General features: G+C 45.1%; 1 protein-coding gene across 3 annotated transcripts in view; it reads right to left on the bottom strand.

The window, feature by feature from the left end:
• The window catches only part of STXBP4 (syntaxin binding protein 4), a 136,753-nt gene that overhangs the window by 108,140 nt on the left and 12,105 nt on the right, over positions 1-16,508 (bottom strand). For all 3 annotated transcript variants that reach the window (XM_044422059.1, XM_044422058.1, XM_044422057.1), the window contains 6 exons: positions 16,221-16,353; positions 14,076-14,208; positions 9,520-9,626; positions 8,383-8,566; positions 5,597-5,675; positions 465-559 (listed from right to left, as the gene is read on the bottom strand). In XM_044422059.1, the coding sequence (XP_044277994.1) occupies positions 465-559; positions 5,597-5,675; positions 8,383-8,566; positions 9,520-9,626; positions 14,076-14,208; positions 16,221-16,353 (731 nt within the window). The remainder of the gene's footprint in view (positions 1-464; positions 560-5,596; positions 5,676-8,382; positions 8,567-9,519; positions 9,627-14,075; positions 14,209-16,220; positions 16,354-16,508) is intronic.

Here is a 16,508-nt window from a genome sequence, read left to right as displayed (position 1 = left end):
TACACTCTTGGTAGCAAAATATGAAAGTAGAACTTGCTCACAGCCCAAGAAAGTACTAGAAAATACTGCTCCTGACCTAGAGAGGAAGGGCAGATAAATATTTAGATGTTTGTCACTGTTGGTAGTAAATCCTCTGTATTAAAATGTTATCACTACCACTTCCAGCACAGAAACATTGCAGTGGCCAGTACTTGATACTGTCCACTGATCTGACCAGACCATTTCAATTTATTTTATTACTACTGATGTCAGTGCTGCTGCTGTTCTTGCTATTATTACAACATTAAGTTTATACTAAACGCTTTCATCAAGCATCATTGCAGATTCAGCACAGCATATCATAAGCTTGATGAGTAAGCTATTTACCCAAGAGGAATGACAATTTTATTTTGAAGTAACATAAAATAAGAACTCTCTGCTGTCAAAATACAGAAAGAAGAAAAAAAAATAGATGAGGTATTTACCATCTCTAATTTATCTGCTTTGAGACGAACTGTGGGGTTTAGAGAAATCTTCCTTCTTTGTGGTCCATAATCATCACTCCAGGTGGGGCCAACAGCTAGGAGACAACAGGTTGCATATTAATTGGAAAGCTAATTGGATTTTTTTTTTCTGCTGAAGGATGTGTTCTCAACTCCTGCTGTTCAAACAACTTGAGCTAATCATCTGAATGCTAGAATTAACTCCAATGTTTATTATTTCCCCCACTCTAAATATTAAGCAAGACAATATTAAAATGTTTATTAAAGATCTCCAACAGAAACATAGATGCTGCTGAACTACTGGTTGCAACTCTTTGTACTCATCCACTGAGATACAAGAGGATAGGTGACTAAACTAAAGCAAAAAAGCTCCAGCGTAATTGGTAAAAGGTGTTGCAGGACAAATAGGAATTACTGAAATCACAAAGGTCATTTTATAATTGAGGCACATGGCTTACACCTGTGACACCTCATTTCAAGAAGACACCTAAAAGGAAATCAGAGAGGGGCTGGATTATCGATGCCTTTACAGATACCTTTGACATGCTTTGTCCTTTGTTAAGTCTCAGGCTGTGATTCAGCAACACGTATCCAATCATTTCTTGCGGGGAGCATTTCATTTTGGACAGAGCCTCCTGCCAAGTCACCAAACTGTTTTTACTGGTGCATCCCCAAGTTTTGTCCAAAGGGTAGGTGAGGACCGCACAGTGTATGGGAACATGGGTTGGTCCCCCTCACTCTGCCATGTTGTGTGTTCTTTTAAGACAGAGGCAGCCACAGGTAAAAGAAGGATGGAAAGACCGAAAAGTGCTGTGGATAGGTGAGGAAAACAACTGGACAGAGAACTGGATGCTATAAGCAGTGCTAAACAAGGAGTCCTGAGAAAAGGAAGGTGGGCAGGTGGAAGAGAATTTGCTGCCTCAACACGGGAAAGTTGCATGCAGGTCAGTCAGAGATATGTTATCCAACGCTGTCGGATATGGAAGATTTCCATGACCAGTCTGACAACCCGGTTTCCCTGAGATGAGGCAAAACACGTAGATGCAGCCTTTCCATGCAGGACATGTGCTGGCCTCCCTGCCCACAGGCCTAGCTACAGATCCAACTTTTTGTCCCAAGCTGCTGCTCTCTCACCTTGGCAGCAGCACTTCCATTTTTCTTGTCCTCAGGGAAGCCCACGGGCACTGTTCCTTCTTTGTTATCTTTGGCAAAGGCCAGCCTGTGCTGCTCTTCTCTCTCTTACCTGCAGGCAACAGCCACCCTCACCAACCACAGCAAAGATGGAGCCAGCCGGCTTTGTTCTTGCGAGGCGTGGTTGCTAGGGTGAGCGGGCAGCCAGCTTGGCTCGCTGTGCCAGCAGGGATGCAGCACAACAGGAACAGCACAGTCTGGCAGGAAGCTCTTCCAAGACAGCTGCTTGTGCAATCAGAGCTGGGGGCCCACAGGGGCTCAGGAGCAATCATTGCAGGGGCGTCCCTCATTCAGAGAGTAACAAGGGAACTGGCCTCAAGAGACAAGAAACCAATGCAGAAAATGGATTAACCCAGAAAGGCAGGAGAGGACAACCTCTAATCCAGCCTGTGCTGAGCCCCGATCTGGCCTATGGAGGGTTGAGCATCCTCCATGGGCCCCACTTTGTGCCTTCCACGGACACACTCCTCTGGGGAAAAGCATCCCCATTAGAAGGGGAATGGTGCAAAGGGGAACCTCCGTCTTACCTTGAGCAGAGGTGGGCGATAAGCTGGAGATTCCCCCACATTAGCTGAGTGCAAGTGCCAGCCAGCCCTCTTCCCCCACTGCCCATACCCTGATTGGGACGTGGGTGGCACAGGAAGGAGTGGCCAGACTTCAGGAAATGTTCTCTTTAAAAAGGTGCTGGGACAGAAGCTGTCAAGGGAGGGGGCAGGGCTCCATGGGAGATTCCCACCCTATGGGCCATGGTCTGGTTTACAACCTTTGGCTTGTTCTGGACATGTAAACCAGCCCATGGACCAAAACTGTCTGGCCAAGGTGCAGAATGGTGAGCAGGTGACCTTCTTGGAAACTGGATGTGCTTGCAGTCTTGGGTGCAGCTCTAATATTTCCAACAGTCAATGCAGAGGGTGGGGAGAAGCCTCCTTCCCTATTTTAAAGTATTTCCTGAAGTGCCAGATGCTGATCAATGGCCCAGTTTTACAGCCTGCTTAACACTATACAGGTGTTTTGGTCTCTTCCCCAACTCCTGATACACTCCAGCTGTAAACAACAGTGTGCAGAAAAACTCACCCAAAATTCTTTCTTCCCTGACACTCACATGATTGTGCACCCCCTGGAAATTTTTCACTGGGAAGCACTTTGAATGAAAATTAAGTGTAACTCTGCCGCCATGCTCTTACACATAATTTTTCAGGGATTTAGTTATTCAAAACCAACACAGCAACCATTAAGTGCCAACATCAGATGTTGCAGTAAACTTGCAATGCAATTTGACTTTCTGCTGCGCAGTACTTAATTTTTATAAACATATTCCAATGTATATGCTTTTTCAGAGAGAGCTAAGGATAGAGAAGCAGATGCAAAGATAACCAGACCTTGCATGTTGCACTGATGGTATGTGTGCTTTTGTCTCCTGCACTTCTGGGATAAGAGAAGCGGCCCAGGTCTACACAGGAAGAGTTCCTGTGGCAGGTCAGTCTCACACTACCTTGCCCCAGTTTCTTGCAGCGTGTGAAGCGCCAGTGGGGCTGTGATTCAAGAACCTATCTGGGTGCTCTGGAGTTTGAGTGTAGCAGGAAGCTAGGGTGCAAGCTGAACTCGCTGGCATTCACCATTGGCATACTGCTGAAGAGGGATGCCATCTCGCTTCCAAAACAAGGGCATGGAAAGCACAGCATTGTAAGGGGCATCTGGTGAGCGGGAGAATGTCTTTTAAAAACGCACCAACTATCTGCTCTGATTATGTGTCATACAGGTTTATGAGGCTCCCCTTTGGAGGAGACATGTCGCCCCATCGAGGGTGAGCCATTCCACCTGCTCCCCACCCCAGAGGCTTTAAAAGCAAGGCAGGAGCCGCAGTTTGGCAGGCCCTGTCTCAGGGGAGAAGCACATAAATTTGTTGCAGTTGCTTTTTTTAAAAACCTCATTTTACGCTTTGTATGGAAATGTTATGCTATCATACTTTTGTAATTTTGTACATTTTATGATGAAAAAGACTGCATAACATTTATACCCTGCCTTTCTTCCCCTTGCAAGGATCCCAAGGAGGCTTACACAGTTCTTCTCTCAGTTTTATCCTCATGAAAACCTGTGTGTGTCTAGCCCAAAGTCACTCCATGAGTTTCATGAGCAGGGAGTAGAACCCAGATCTTTGGAGTCCTAATCCAGGACCCTTAACCACTATGCCACACTGGCTCTCAGTTGTTGCTAACTGCTCAAAGAGCTTAGGCTCTTGGGCAGTGCAGAAATGAAATCAATGCAAAGGAAAGAAATGAAATATAAGACGAACACTTTGAATTTCCATCACAACTTCAACCATCAACCATCTGCCTCCAGAATATTCCCCAGACAAGCATAAATTTCTTCAGGATTGCAGTCAGCATAAGCAAAGGCAGGCTACAACTTATGATTTAAAAAGGGAACCTGCAGAGAAACATGCCTATCTCCAATTTCAGCACAGCAGGCAGCATACAACTCTGGGGGTTTTCTGATTAATTACCAAAATGCAGTGGGTCTTTGACACTTCGTACTTAGGTGTGCATCACACAAGTACAAAATGCATGTGACCTGCACTCTTGTGAACGTGCTCTTTCCAAATATGCTGGAGCAGTGATTGGGAGGTGAAATGAGGATTTACTACTCTCTGTGGTCAGGAGCCAAATCCCTGCCTCCTTCCCAAATTGTTATTTTTACTCTGGCAAAATGTCAAAACAAAATGCAAGGCCCTTTAATATACATTTCTGTCCCTAACAGACATGTGCCAAATGTATTTATGTGCAGAATGCTATAGCTCTGAAAAAGCTTAGTTTCCATAGCAACTGGTTCTTGATGTATGAGAGTCTTCACTTAGCGCTGTCATATCAGTGCATTGATTACTCAAACTATATGCTTGGCAGGTTCAGGGAAGCCTTTCCACATCAAGTTGTCTGTCGAGGAACCTCAACATGACTGCTATACGGCCCTGGTAGATCACACTGTTGGAGCATACCCCATGGGCCCATTCAGGGCTTCAGCCGGGCCTACTGGATTGGATGATTCACCACAGGAATTACAGCTTCATCCCAGAATATGGACACATGTGTGCTCAGTGTTGTGGTGTTGGGCAAGCTTGTTTGTGCCAGATATTTGCAGGAGGTCCCAAATTCCCTGGAACATACTTGGAAAATGATGTATTCACTTATTCCATTCATACACCATGTTTCCTTCATTATAGAACCCTTGTGGTGCTCCTGAGCTTTCCAGATGGTCTCCCATCCACACCAGCCATGTCCACATGTGCTTGGCTTCGCAAGGTTCCTGCATTATGTGCTGTCCGAGTCTGAAGCAGTCTTCCCACATGGTGCCCTCCACATATTCTGGCCTACTGCTTCCATCAGTGTTGTGACCAAGCTAGGGGTGTTGAGAGCTGTAGTTCACATTGAAGAAGGCTGGTCTAAAGGAGCATGATACAGCAGCTTTTCTGAAGCTAAAGTTTAGAAAAAGGGTGAACAGAAAATAAATCTCCCAATGTTTAAGACATCAACTTCCTGAATCCCCTGGCAGTGCAGCCAATGATCAGGAATGCTGAGAGGTAAAGCCCAAAACAACTGGAGATTGACTTAATGGTCACCCCTTGTTTAGACAAAGTCTTGGGACCTACAGCCCCAAATGAGAAGCACATATGCCATTTTACTGTTATGGCTTTGTAAGCAAATGTTACAGGCAAGGGCACTCTGTCTTCATTCAGCTGTCTCATACAATGGTCAAAGAGCTGCTACACTGCTGGTCAGTCATTCATTCTAGTTTTTCATTCACATTAGAAAGAATGGCCCATATACAGCCTTCTTCAATTTGAAAGCCCTTTGTACGTTACTCACATGAAAGAGTAATAACAGCCACCCCCCTCCAATGTTGAGAAAAGCAAAGAAATGAGCATTTACCCCCAACAGACACATCAGAGGTATTGTTGTTTTCGGTAAATGTTGAAGATTGTTCTCTCTTCTTGAATCCTGCTTTTGTCTATGAAAGGAAAACATAACATTAGGAAGTGCCATTTACTAAAGTAGGTCAGCAGCCAGACCCAAAACATGTGTCATCAAAAAATACTCATGAACACAAGAAACACTGGCTGATTCTGGAGAAAAAGTGCGCCCTTTGGAAGAGTGGACTGCGTCGATCATTTCTCAACTTGTACCAGAATAATTAGTATGCCTGCCAAGTTCATTTCAGTTCTGCTCCAGTCGCTTCTCCCATGATCACTTCTACCCTGACCTGTCTTCACTGAGCATGGTGGTGCGACCACGCTGGAAGGAACGGCATTCACGGCACCCAGAGAGAGCGCTACATAGCAAGCCTGCTGGCGGAGAGCAACTCATTCTACAGGCTGGCCCAAGAACCCCTCACCAAGCCACACTGGCAGCTAAAAACAGTGGGGAGAGTGTGTTACAAGAGATACATGGGCAAGCTTGACAGGCCCCACAGGGTTCATAATAGGACATCCTCAAGTCAGGGCCTCTATGAGGAATTTGCTCTTAGCAACTTGTCAGATTCCAAGTCCAGAAGAATCTTTAGTAGATGTAATATACATCTGCCAACTCCATCTCTCATCCTCTCCAGCCTGGCTTAGTTTACATCCAATTTCCATTGCAGATTTGCACTGAGAGTTACTGCAGTGGTGGTCCCATGTACAGGAAATCCCGAACAGACACTGGGCATCATTTTTTACCCAAAGACCCAGAGAGCATTTTACATGGGGCACTGCACATCCTGCCAGAGGTATCCATCTCCTTGGCTCCTTTTAACAAAAAGATCCCCACTGAGAATGCCACTGTTTCCAGCCACTGCACTGTTCATGCCTTTCAAAGGACTCTGCCTTCCAAATTACCATGCCGGTCTATTTCATGTACGTACGTGGGTTCTGCAAACCCTTAAGGCACGCTTCTCAAATCCAACTTTATTAATGAATGAGCAAAGGTGCCATTTTGGCATGGGTTAGAATAGTCCTTGTCCAGCTACAGTGAAGCCTGACAGCAGCCCTGAGCATGGACCTGGCCACAGTGGATCCCAGTAACCTCCTGAGAGAAGTGGCTGTCCACACCATTCTCCAGTCAGATAACTCTGCCCCTTCGCCCACCAACCTTCTCCAGTTTCAAAATGCAGGGGCTGCAAAGTTATACACTGGTTAAAGAAATCTGCCACTGAGTGACTGAAGAAGTTACTGCAGGTTTGAACCATACGGGCACATTTAAAGGAACTGAAGTTAATTAACACATTTAAAAGCAAAAGGAACCTGAGGGGCACATCAGTAAGGTCCTCTGAGCATGCATCCCAATTTTCAGGTGTGCAGGTTTCATGGACTTACAACTGGGGTGTTGACAGGAACACAGGCGCTCATCCTCTTTACACACACCAGGATGTTTTGTTCCCTCCTGTGTCTGTTCTCTGAGTTTTATTTATTTTATTTATTTATTAAAACATTTTTATGCCGCCCCATTCGCCGAAGCCTCGGGGCGGCTCACATCACTAAGTTAAAATAATTATAATATAAATTAAAATATAAATATTAAATTAAAAATACAACAATACAATATAAAATAAGCCGCCCTGGCCAGCCCTGGCCAGAGTTCCAAAGAAAGCTTACCAGAGATTAATTCCGCATGATTCCATTGTGCTTAGAATGGCCATCCAGGTTGGAATTAACTGTAAGAGGGCCATAAGGGAGACCCTGGAGGAGCTGAAGCTTTTATGAACCAAAGTAAGGTGTGCTTGTGTGTCTCTGCACAACTGTGTAAAGACAACCCTGATACCACCCAGGCAATCCAGACAATTTTCAGCCACTTTCTCCATCCAAAAAATAGTCTCTTTCTGTGGGAAGTGCAAATGTATAAGCCCGGAGTGTGAATTTTTTTTTTTTAATAATAAAACAACAAGCTACCTATTCATTAGCCTCAGGTGCAACCTTATGCATGCCAAGAGAGAAAATGGTCCTAAAACACCCAGCATTTCCTGGCTAATGTGCCTAGCTGAAGAATGCTGGAAGCTGCACCATTTTCTGCCTTAACACCCATAGTACTGTGACTTTAAGCAGAATGTGAACAACTGATCAAGTTCACCAGGTCATTTGCTGTTCTCATTCTCCTCACCTACAGTGTGGGCAGTCTACAGACCTTCCATAACACCTAATGTTAAGAGCTTTAAGTGGAACCCCTGACAAAAACATGTGAAGGGATAGCAATGCCATTACATTAAACATGAAATCCGGTGCTGTCTGGTTGGCAGTGCTGAGCAGGAAAAATGGTTTTACAAGTGTTAAGACTTGAATTGCTTCGTTTTCCTCTTTCTTCCTCACTTCTGTGCTTTTGTATCATGTCTATTTGAGAGCATACATCATTACTTTAGACAGCAAATTGCCTCATGAGCATTTGCAGGAAGTCATACATGAATGCAGTAAGCAAACCAAGCCGTTTTCAGAAATCCAATCCAGGTGCGGTCTAGGGCAGATCACTTCCCGCAACTTTGTTTATTTTTTAATAAAATAGGAATCATTCCTATATCCATGAAGACATTTTTTGTATGAATGACAAACACCATAACGTTCTGTGCTTTCAATGTCTATTTTGCACCATCAGGAAGGCTAACAATGACCATATCCTAAATAATGACATTTCATAAGGACATGGAACCTCTTCCTTGATGCCTCTAGAGGTGGGTAAAAAGGGATGCTTACCACATTCTGAATGGACAGCTTTGAAACAAAGTTCTCGTTAGGAGACAAAGCTTGACGAAGCGCTGATGGAGAAGGCGGCTGTGTGCACGCAGCCGGAGCTATCAGACTAGAGCAGGGCTGCATACTTTCTGCTTGACTGGAAGCAGTTTCATGTCGAATGAAACTGATCTCCCAAGAATTTGATCTGTAAAAAGAACAAAAAAGGTTGCCATACAGGTATTACATGCTGCATTCTTTCTGGAATAATAAAGACATCTTTGTAGTATTTCCCCTATCTAAATACTGCCAGTGGAAAATTTATTTTAGCAAGTAAATAAAATGCAGGGGAACGGCTTTTGTTGCTGTCTGCAGAGAAAGACCTGTTTTAATTAAAAATCTGTGAAGTGGAATACCTTTCATAAGCCAACTGAAAGTTCACCAGCATGTGCAAGCTTCCAAGATCAGGAAAGACGTTACAAAAAGCAGGCCGATGGTGGTGAGGAAATCAGGGAGGAGGGGGAGGCTAATTGGACCCTGCAGTCAACATCCAGATAAAGTCAGATCTGGCAGTCTGGCACATTTTGGGAATCTTCATGTGGCCTGACAGAGATTACATGACATGGACTTCAGGATTTTTCTTATGACCAACATGGCTGCCTTTGTTCTTTTTATTTTTTAGTGGCTAGGGGATGAAAATGTTAAAATTTGTTAGGGCTGTAAGTTGTTAGTGTGCTACCAGTACCCCAGAGCCTTTGGCATGGTTCAGACCCCAAACAGACATATGCTACCTCCAGAAAATGGTAAACTGTTGATCAAAGTAAGCTCTGTATAAATCTGGGGAGGGCCATAATGATTACATGATTACTTCCCAAACTGCTCCCTGCTCCATCTTACCCAAACGCAAACATCAGGGACAGCTTGTAATTTGACACAGCTATTTACAGGTAGGAGCCCTTTGTACGGACATCAAGCCAACAAGCAAGGAGTTCTTTTTTAACTGCTCCTTTACACCCTTTTTTAGCATTCTAATCAACACACATCTAAAATTACTTCTGCAGTCATGAGAGCTAGAGTCAAAATGACTGCATCTAAAGTAGGAAACTAGACGGATGTCAGGTGCAATGGTTTGCGGTCTCGTCTCATAATACAGTTAGTTACCTCAGTTTTGTTCTGTTTATTAAACTTTTTGCCTCTTCATAGGTGACTCCAATCAATGTTTCCTTGTTAATGGATACAAGCTGGTCGCCGGCTCTCAGTCGACCATCCTAACAAGAACAACAGCACTTAGTATCTGTTGCCACAACTGGTTCAAAGAGGTCAACACAAATATTTGATTTTCAAGGATAGTGGGGGCGTTCAATCCGCCAAATTAGAAGGGAGATGCCTTGTGAGCGGGGATTGGCTGAGATCAATTTGCTAGAGTGGAAGATGTAGTCTTTGTTCTCTGGAGTCTGCCTTTACACAGAGAGGGTAGAGGGTGGCATACACCATTGTACTGCTCAAGAGGGTGGCTTCTGGCCCCTTTGTTCTCCTCCCCGCTCACATCCCTACAGGGTGCTGTCTCAACGCATTTGCCCCAAGCGGGATCTGCTTTTTGCAAAACATTGCAACCCTTTGCAGTGACCTGCAGCATACAGAACATGCTGATTGCAGGTTATATAATGTACCCACTGTGAACAGCTATCATAGAAGCAATATTTTTATAAAAAGCTGCACAAGCAAGCCAGTACTTATCAGTTCCAGGTAGCTGGGATTTGCTGCAAACAAGCACCCATCTCCACAAAAGTGCCTGCTTTTTAATATATGCACTAATTGTGTTTGCAAGAGAATGGAACAGGAAAAGTAAGTGCGTGTGTGTGTGAGGGGGGGATGCAATGCACCCCTCCTGTGAACCATAATGTCCAAGCATGCTCGAATACACCTACAAATTACCTTGTGGACAGACTGCACATCCATAGGAGGAATTCTAGCCGAGCATTCTCCCTGATGTGTTAAGTTCTCTCTGTACAGGGAGTCCTATATTTCTGGGATGGCTGCAAATGTGATTCCCCTATGGGCATTCTTAACTGGTAGAGTCCCAGGGGAGCTGTACCATGTACTATGTTTTCCTGAATATCTACTGTGAACTGACAATTCTGCTCTAGGCACATGCTACAAGCTAGATCAGTCCTGTTACTTACATGCAAAGGCTTATTGGAAATGCAAACTATGGAACAGAAGCCATGTTTTAGGTAACAGCTATATTTTTTTCACCGCTGTTTGTTAGTTGCGTGTGCATTGTATCAAAACGATGAAGTCTGTGACTAAAGGGGTTGCAGTGAAATAGACAAGACAACCCTGAGGAAGCGAGAGGATGAAAAAGAAGGAATAAGGCAGGACTGGATGCACTGGCAAGATGAGGATTGCGTTAATATCTAGGTGAACTGTTTTGCTGCTCCAGAACTGTTTCTTTAAGCAGATATGACAGTGGAATTTTACTGGGCATAAAATTGGACACAGATGGTAGTTTTGTTTTAGAATTAAGCCACAGACAGTCTGCAAGAAGTTTCTGTACCAGTTAATCCAGCTTTGAGAGGGATTAATTTGTATCAGAGGGGTGGGATAAGAGATCTGGTTTCAACCACTACACATACAACCTGGGTGAACATTCAGATCAGGAATGGACAAACAGATATCTCTGTTTACAACACATGCCACATTTCAAGCAAATGGGAGTAGCTGCAGAGGGGGAGAATATGACCAAAACCATTGCAGTCACAGCCTGCTGAAACCAGTTAGGAACCATCTGGAAAGGCTTCTAATATTTCCATTTTGCCAGGCTCTACATTTCAAATTCAAGGGTGCCTTCCTAGAACCCTGGTTTCCCTGAAGTCTTGAGTGGGCTTTACAGATAAGGTGAGAATGACAGAAAATTCAGCCCACTAGGATTCTTGCCATCATCAGAATTCTGGACTTGCCAAATTCCTAGACTACTTTTAATGTTCAGAGTATTTTAAAGTAGTGCAATATTGGAGATCATAACTATACCCTTTTTACTGACACAGAACTGACCAACAGTCATGGTCTCTGGTACAGGCAGGACTGGAACTCTATGGTATATTTCAAATTCCATCTGGCTGGACAGAAAATGTCACCAGGGAGACAACACAAGGAATGCTCTTCCCTTCTCTCTCAAGGTGGCACCATGAAGATACTTTGCACCAGAAGCAAGACATTCTGGTAAGCTAAGGCTGTCTCAAGGAGATGTAAGGTTGTGAGCATGCACTAATCAAGCTACATGAAGCAAATAAGAGTAGCTAATCTACTTGGAGTGGGGAAGAGAGGTGGTTGGAAGGCCAGCGTCAGTGATGTGGGTTGCAGCAAGGACCCAGGGTTCAAGCAGCCGAGAGTTTGGATAAGAGAGCAGTGAGGTGGAAGGGGAAGAAAAGCAGGGGGAAGTATGCATACTAAATTCTTACTTTCTAATCTAGAAAGGGATGCTAAACAGATATGGGATCAGGCACACAAAGAAACTACTATTAAATCCCCCACATCATATAGCAGCCTTCCCTAACACATTGCCTTCCAGATATGTTGGACTACAACTCCCCCCATTGGCAATGCTGGCTGGGAGTGATAGGAACTGTAGTTTGGCATATCTGGGGAACCAACACAGACATCTGTTTCTGTGCTCCATAAGCAGATTGGCTTACATTCTTAGAGGCTGATTTAGAACTTCATCTACTCTGCCTCTCAGCAATTGCATCTGATTTGTTCTTGAGCACTCATTTGGAAGTGCAGCAAAATGCTTCTTTCTACCGAAGGAAGGAATGCTGATGCAAGTGGCAATGCTGACCCCTGGTGACAGCGGCAGCAGGCAGCACATTCTCCCTTTGAAATTTCTTCTGACTGTTTCCCTAAGGAACCGTGGGCTGTTCTTCCTGATGGAAAGGACAGCTACTTGCAAAGGAAGGATAAACCAGTGTGGATGATCACCAAAATATGCAGGTTTTCCCAACTGCTTTGTGAGGCCAGATGCTAACACAAAGCTGTGGTGCTGCTTGTGGGGAGGAGACTGAAATTGACTAGATGGGGAAGTCTGTGCATCTGTGTACTGAGCTCAGCACCAAGCGTGGGGCTGTCACGGCAAGCTGATCGCGCAGACATGAAGATGCCACCATCGAGACCAGGCCTGGAAGTAGTATGTCTCCAACAGACATGTTATAATATAATATTGTGCTCACACACACAATTATTAATTTATTATTCTTATCACTCTAGTAGCTAAATATCAATATCAAAGGAGTTTAATATAACTTGTGTTATAGCTATAGATGTGGCTAGTTTTGGGGGAAAGGAGGTTTCAAGTAAGAGTTTTCCCAATGCAGCCCGTTTAATCAGGCCCAAGAGTTTCAAAGCTCAGAACTGACTTGGTAAGGACTCACTTTGCTCTCAGTTCTTGCCTAAAGCAGTCATCGGCACTGCTGCCCGCTTCCTCTTCCTCAATGGGGATGAACCCAGTGGTGGTAAAACCTCCTGGAAGGGAAACCTTTCCCATGCAGGGAATTTCATTCCCTTCCAGGGAACCTTCTGGAGCCCTCCTGCCACAGGTGGCTGGGCTTCTCTGCCAAACATGGGTGGAATCAAAGCTAAAGGGGATGGGACCCCCCCCCACACACACACATACACACACGTGCACACCCAGAGATTTGTGTCCACAGAGGTATTAAGGTTTGGAAAAGTCTCCTGTCATCTAGTAAGACACTTTCCCACACAAAGGGGAACATCAGGAAGCAATTTCGGAAGAGCTGCAGTTGCAACAGGAATCTTCCCTTCCTGCTGTGAACTTCTCCCCCACTGCAAGTAGGCTACAGAAAAATCTCCCATTGGCTTACAGTGCCAGGGGGTGGGATTTTGCAAGGTTGAAGGAAGGGTTAGACTTCTCTTCCTCCGTTGAGAATTCGTCCAGATTCCCCCTGACCTCGACAATGAAATGGACTTCCCACTGAAATCAATGGAAGGCTTCAAACATCCTAACTGCTGCGGGAGAAGATGCAAGTCGGGGGAAGATGCTGTCTGTTGTGCGCAGAGGCTCTGGAGGCCAGAGAGTCCTCTTCCATGCCCACAGGATTTGCCACAGAGTCAAAGGATGGTAGTGGCCATGGGAAATCTAGCTCTCATGCTTCAGGGCATTTTTGCTAGGAAAATACATATTCTTTAGCTCCTGGGCAATGCCATACCCATTCACAAAGGACAACAGGCTGGTCCCACAGCACCTGGCTCCTGGCTCACCCTGGCCAGTGTGCAAAAAGCCAATCAAATCTTACAAATGCTTTCTGCCTGCCTCCAAGTGGAGTGGGGGGAGGAGGAGGAGGAGGAAGATAAAGTCTTCATTCTGGTCTTACTCAATTCTTACAACTGTGATTGCACTGGAAGCAAAGACGCAGCAACCCTAACTGTGCTCATCACTGCCAATATCAGCAAATAGTAACCATTTCACTGAAAAAAGGACTGAGAGGAGCCTGGTGATGTATCCCTGCTGGTTTTCTACCACTGCAAAGCACCGTAGATCAAATTCTACGGGTTTGAAAAGTGCTTACAATAGTTGGACAGATACTACGAGTAAGCGCGCACACGCGCACACACACACACACACACACTGCCCTGCCTCTGCTAGACCAGCCTGGACTGCATGGAAAATGAAGCACAAACAAGTCCCTCAGGCAGTTATCTACCTTATGACAATCACCTCCAGGAATAACTTCCAGAACGTACACCAAGGGGCCTTCACTCCTGTTCGTGCCTCCTACAATGTTCAAGCCGAGGCCTGTTCCCTTGGAAACGGTGATAATCTGAAACATGCTGTCACTAAACATGAAGAGAAAGCAAAGTTAGCTTCGAAAGGTCAGTGACTGAGAAAGGGAGAGCCTGTGCGAGGACTGGCTTACAGTGGGCATCTCCCTTCCTTTCTTGGAAGTATGCTCAGAGTGCCCATGGCTCTCAACAAGCAGGAGGGAAGTTGAATGAAGCAGTCCTGCCCAACCAGGAAGACTGGGGATGGAGCCTAATGCAGGTTTAATTTCATAAAGACAGATCTGCTTTGGTGAATGAAGTGACAATGCTACCTTTGGCCATCAAAGAAAGATGCCATGGAATCCCATTTGTATGCGTACTTCCGGATGGTGGGGTCCTTGACTAGCAACCGAAAGGCATTGTACAAACAAGAGGAAGCTGCCTTATATGGTGTTGTCCATCTCGTCCAGTATTGCTGACAAAGACTAAGCAGGAGATCTGCAGGATTTCCTCCCCCTTCCCTAGCCTTTCTGGAGAAAGTCTGATCCAGGTGTAAGGCATGCCCAACACCCCGAGTGATGGCCCTTCACCATACATTGTGCAGCTATTTTGTCTTTCCCTCCTTAGCAGATGTTCTTAAGGTAAAGAAACAACAGAAGAAACTGTGAGGAAAACATGAGGGGCTTATAAATGGAAGAGGATGCTGCTCCTTCCCATAAAACTTCATGTTTGAGGTAGGACAAGTGCACAATAAAAACCTCTCTTGGGAGCACTTTCTGCTCCTGTGCACATAAAAGATGGGTTTTAAGAGCTGATACCAGTACAAACACCAAAGAATGCAGAGATGTTTAGGGGTATGAGACAGCTCTCCACTGAGAAAATGGGACATCTAATGTGTCTCTCCAGAAAGGTCCAGTGATGGGTGGACTGGGTGTTTCTGCTGTGGATTCTCTGGGGTGCACATCCTCATGGAAGGCCAGGATATTTCGCTTGGGCCCAGGAAAGGAAAAGTGGAAGGGCAAAGCAACAGTGATCATATTAGGAACTCTTCAGCAGCCTGTCAAATAGGCAGAGCAGATCCTCGCCCATCAGTGGCAGCATTAAAAAGCCAGGACCTTGATACTATTCTGCCTTCAGGATTGGCTCAGAGATTATTCATTTCTTTAGAGAAAAGAGAAGGCTAAGATAAAAGAAGTAAAGGGAGACCTTAGTGAAGGGACCCCAGATCAAGGGTAGAGACCATGTGGAAGGTCCCAGGTTCAATCTCTGTCATCTCCAGTGGAGAGTGCTAGGTAGCAGGCCAGGTGAATTACTCTATACCTGAGAACCTGGAGAGCCACTGATCTTCAGAATAAACCAGGGGTGCAAAGCCTCAGATCTGGGTGCTAAATTCAGCCCTCCTCAGGGCACCAAATATGCTCTCATATTCCCCAATGGCTACATGCCCTTCCTCTAGCCCCACCCTTTTCCCAGCAATCACCAACTGTTGCACAATTTCCTAGCTTTTGCACAGCTTTCTCCTACACTCCAAAAGGCTGAAACAGCTCTCCTATTTGCTGGATCCAGGAGCTGTAAGACCTTTATGGTGAACGAGATGGGTATTTTTGGCTCTGGAATGCCAACCTCTAGATTAGAGCATTTCCAAATTGAAATGTAGTCCTTGGGTTGAAAGAGACCCAACACTCAGGGAGCAGATAATACTGAGCTAAATGGACATGCTGATCGGGAGGGTGCAAGTTGTAGGCCAACACTTCTGGTAGATACCAGGTTGGAAAAGGCTGCTGCGGGGCATGCAATGCATCCAGTCCATTTACCGGGGGGGGGGGGGACACACAACAGGTGGCAGAGGAGAGGAAACATGTGATATTATCCACAGCTAATTCACTTTCAAAGCCGTATGCATCTGTGGAGAAGTAGCAAACAGTAGAAGAAAGTAAACAAAAGTTCCTTTGATGTGACTTTCTTCAAGTTTTGGCAATGCACTGCACTAGACCTACAAATTTGCCTCCCACATGACGGCACCTGGGGTGCTTTGCCCCTTCCAGTGCTGCTGTTTCCCTCTTGAAAAACACATCTATGAAAGTTACTTTGCAGATGCTGGAAGGGAAGTTGCTGTGGAGTTCTTTCCGTGGTGCTTTGTAATCATGCCTATTGGATGTAGCAGCTGAGGGCTTGGTGACCTGGAAGACGATCCTGAAGAGGAGCCATCGGCAGCTTTGCCTCAGAGGAAGAAAGAGGCGGACAAGCAAATTACATTTTTCATAAAAGACAAATCACTTAATAAAGCCCTGGTTTCTGGGGCTGGCAGAGCTATTATATAAGTATGTAACAGAGGAAGGATCAGGAAATCTTTTTCACCAGCTATAGTGTAATTA

This window comes from Varanus komodoensis, unplaced genomic scaffold, assembly GCF_004798865.1.
Source record: "Varanus komodoensis strain SLA01 unplaced genomic scaffold, ASM479886v1 scaffold12, whole genome shotgun sequence".
Classification (NCBI taxonomy): Eukaryota; Metazoa; Chordata; class Lepidosauria; order Squamata; family Varanidae; genus Varanus; species Varanus komodoensis.
The sequence above is the reverse complement of the archived record's forward strand: the minus strand, read 5'-3'. Positions and strand labels throughout refer to the sequence as shown.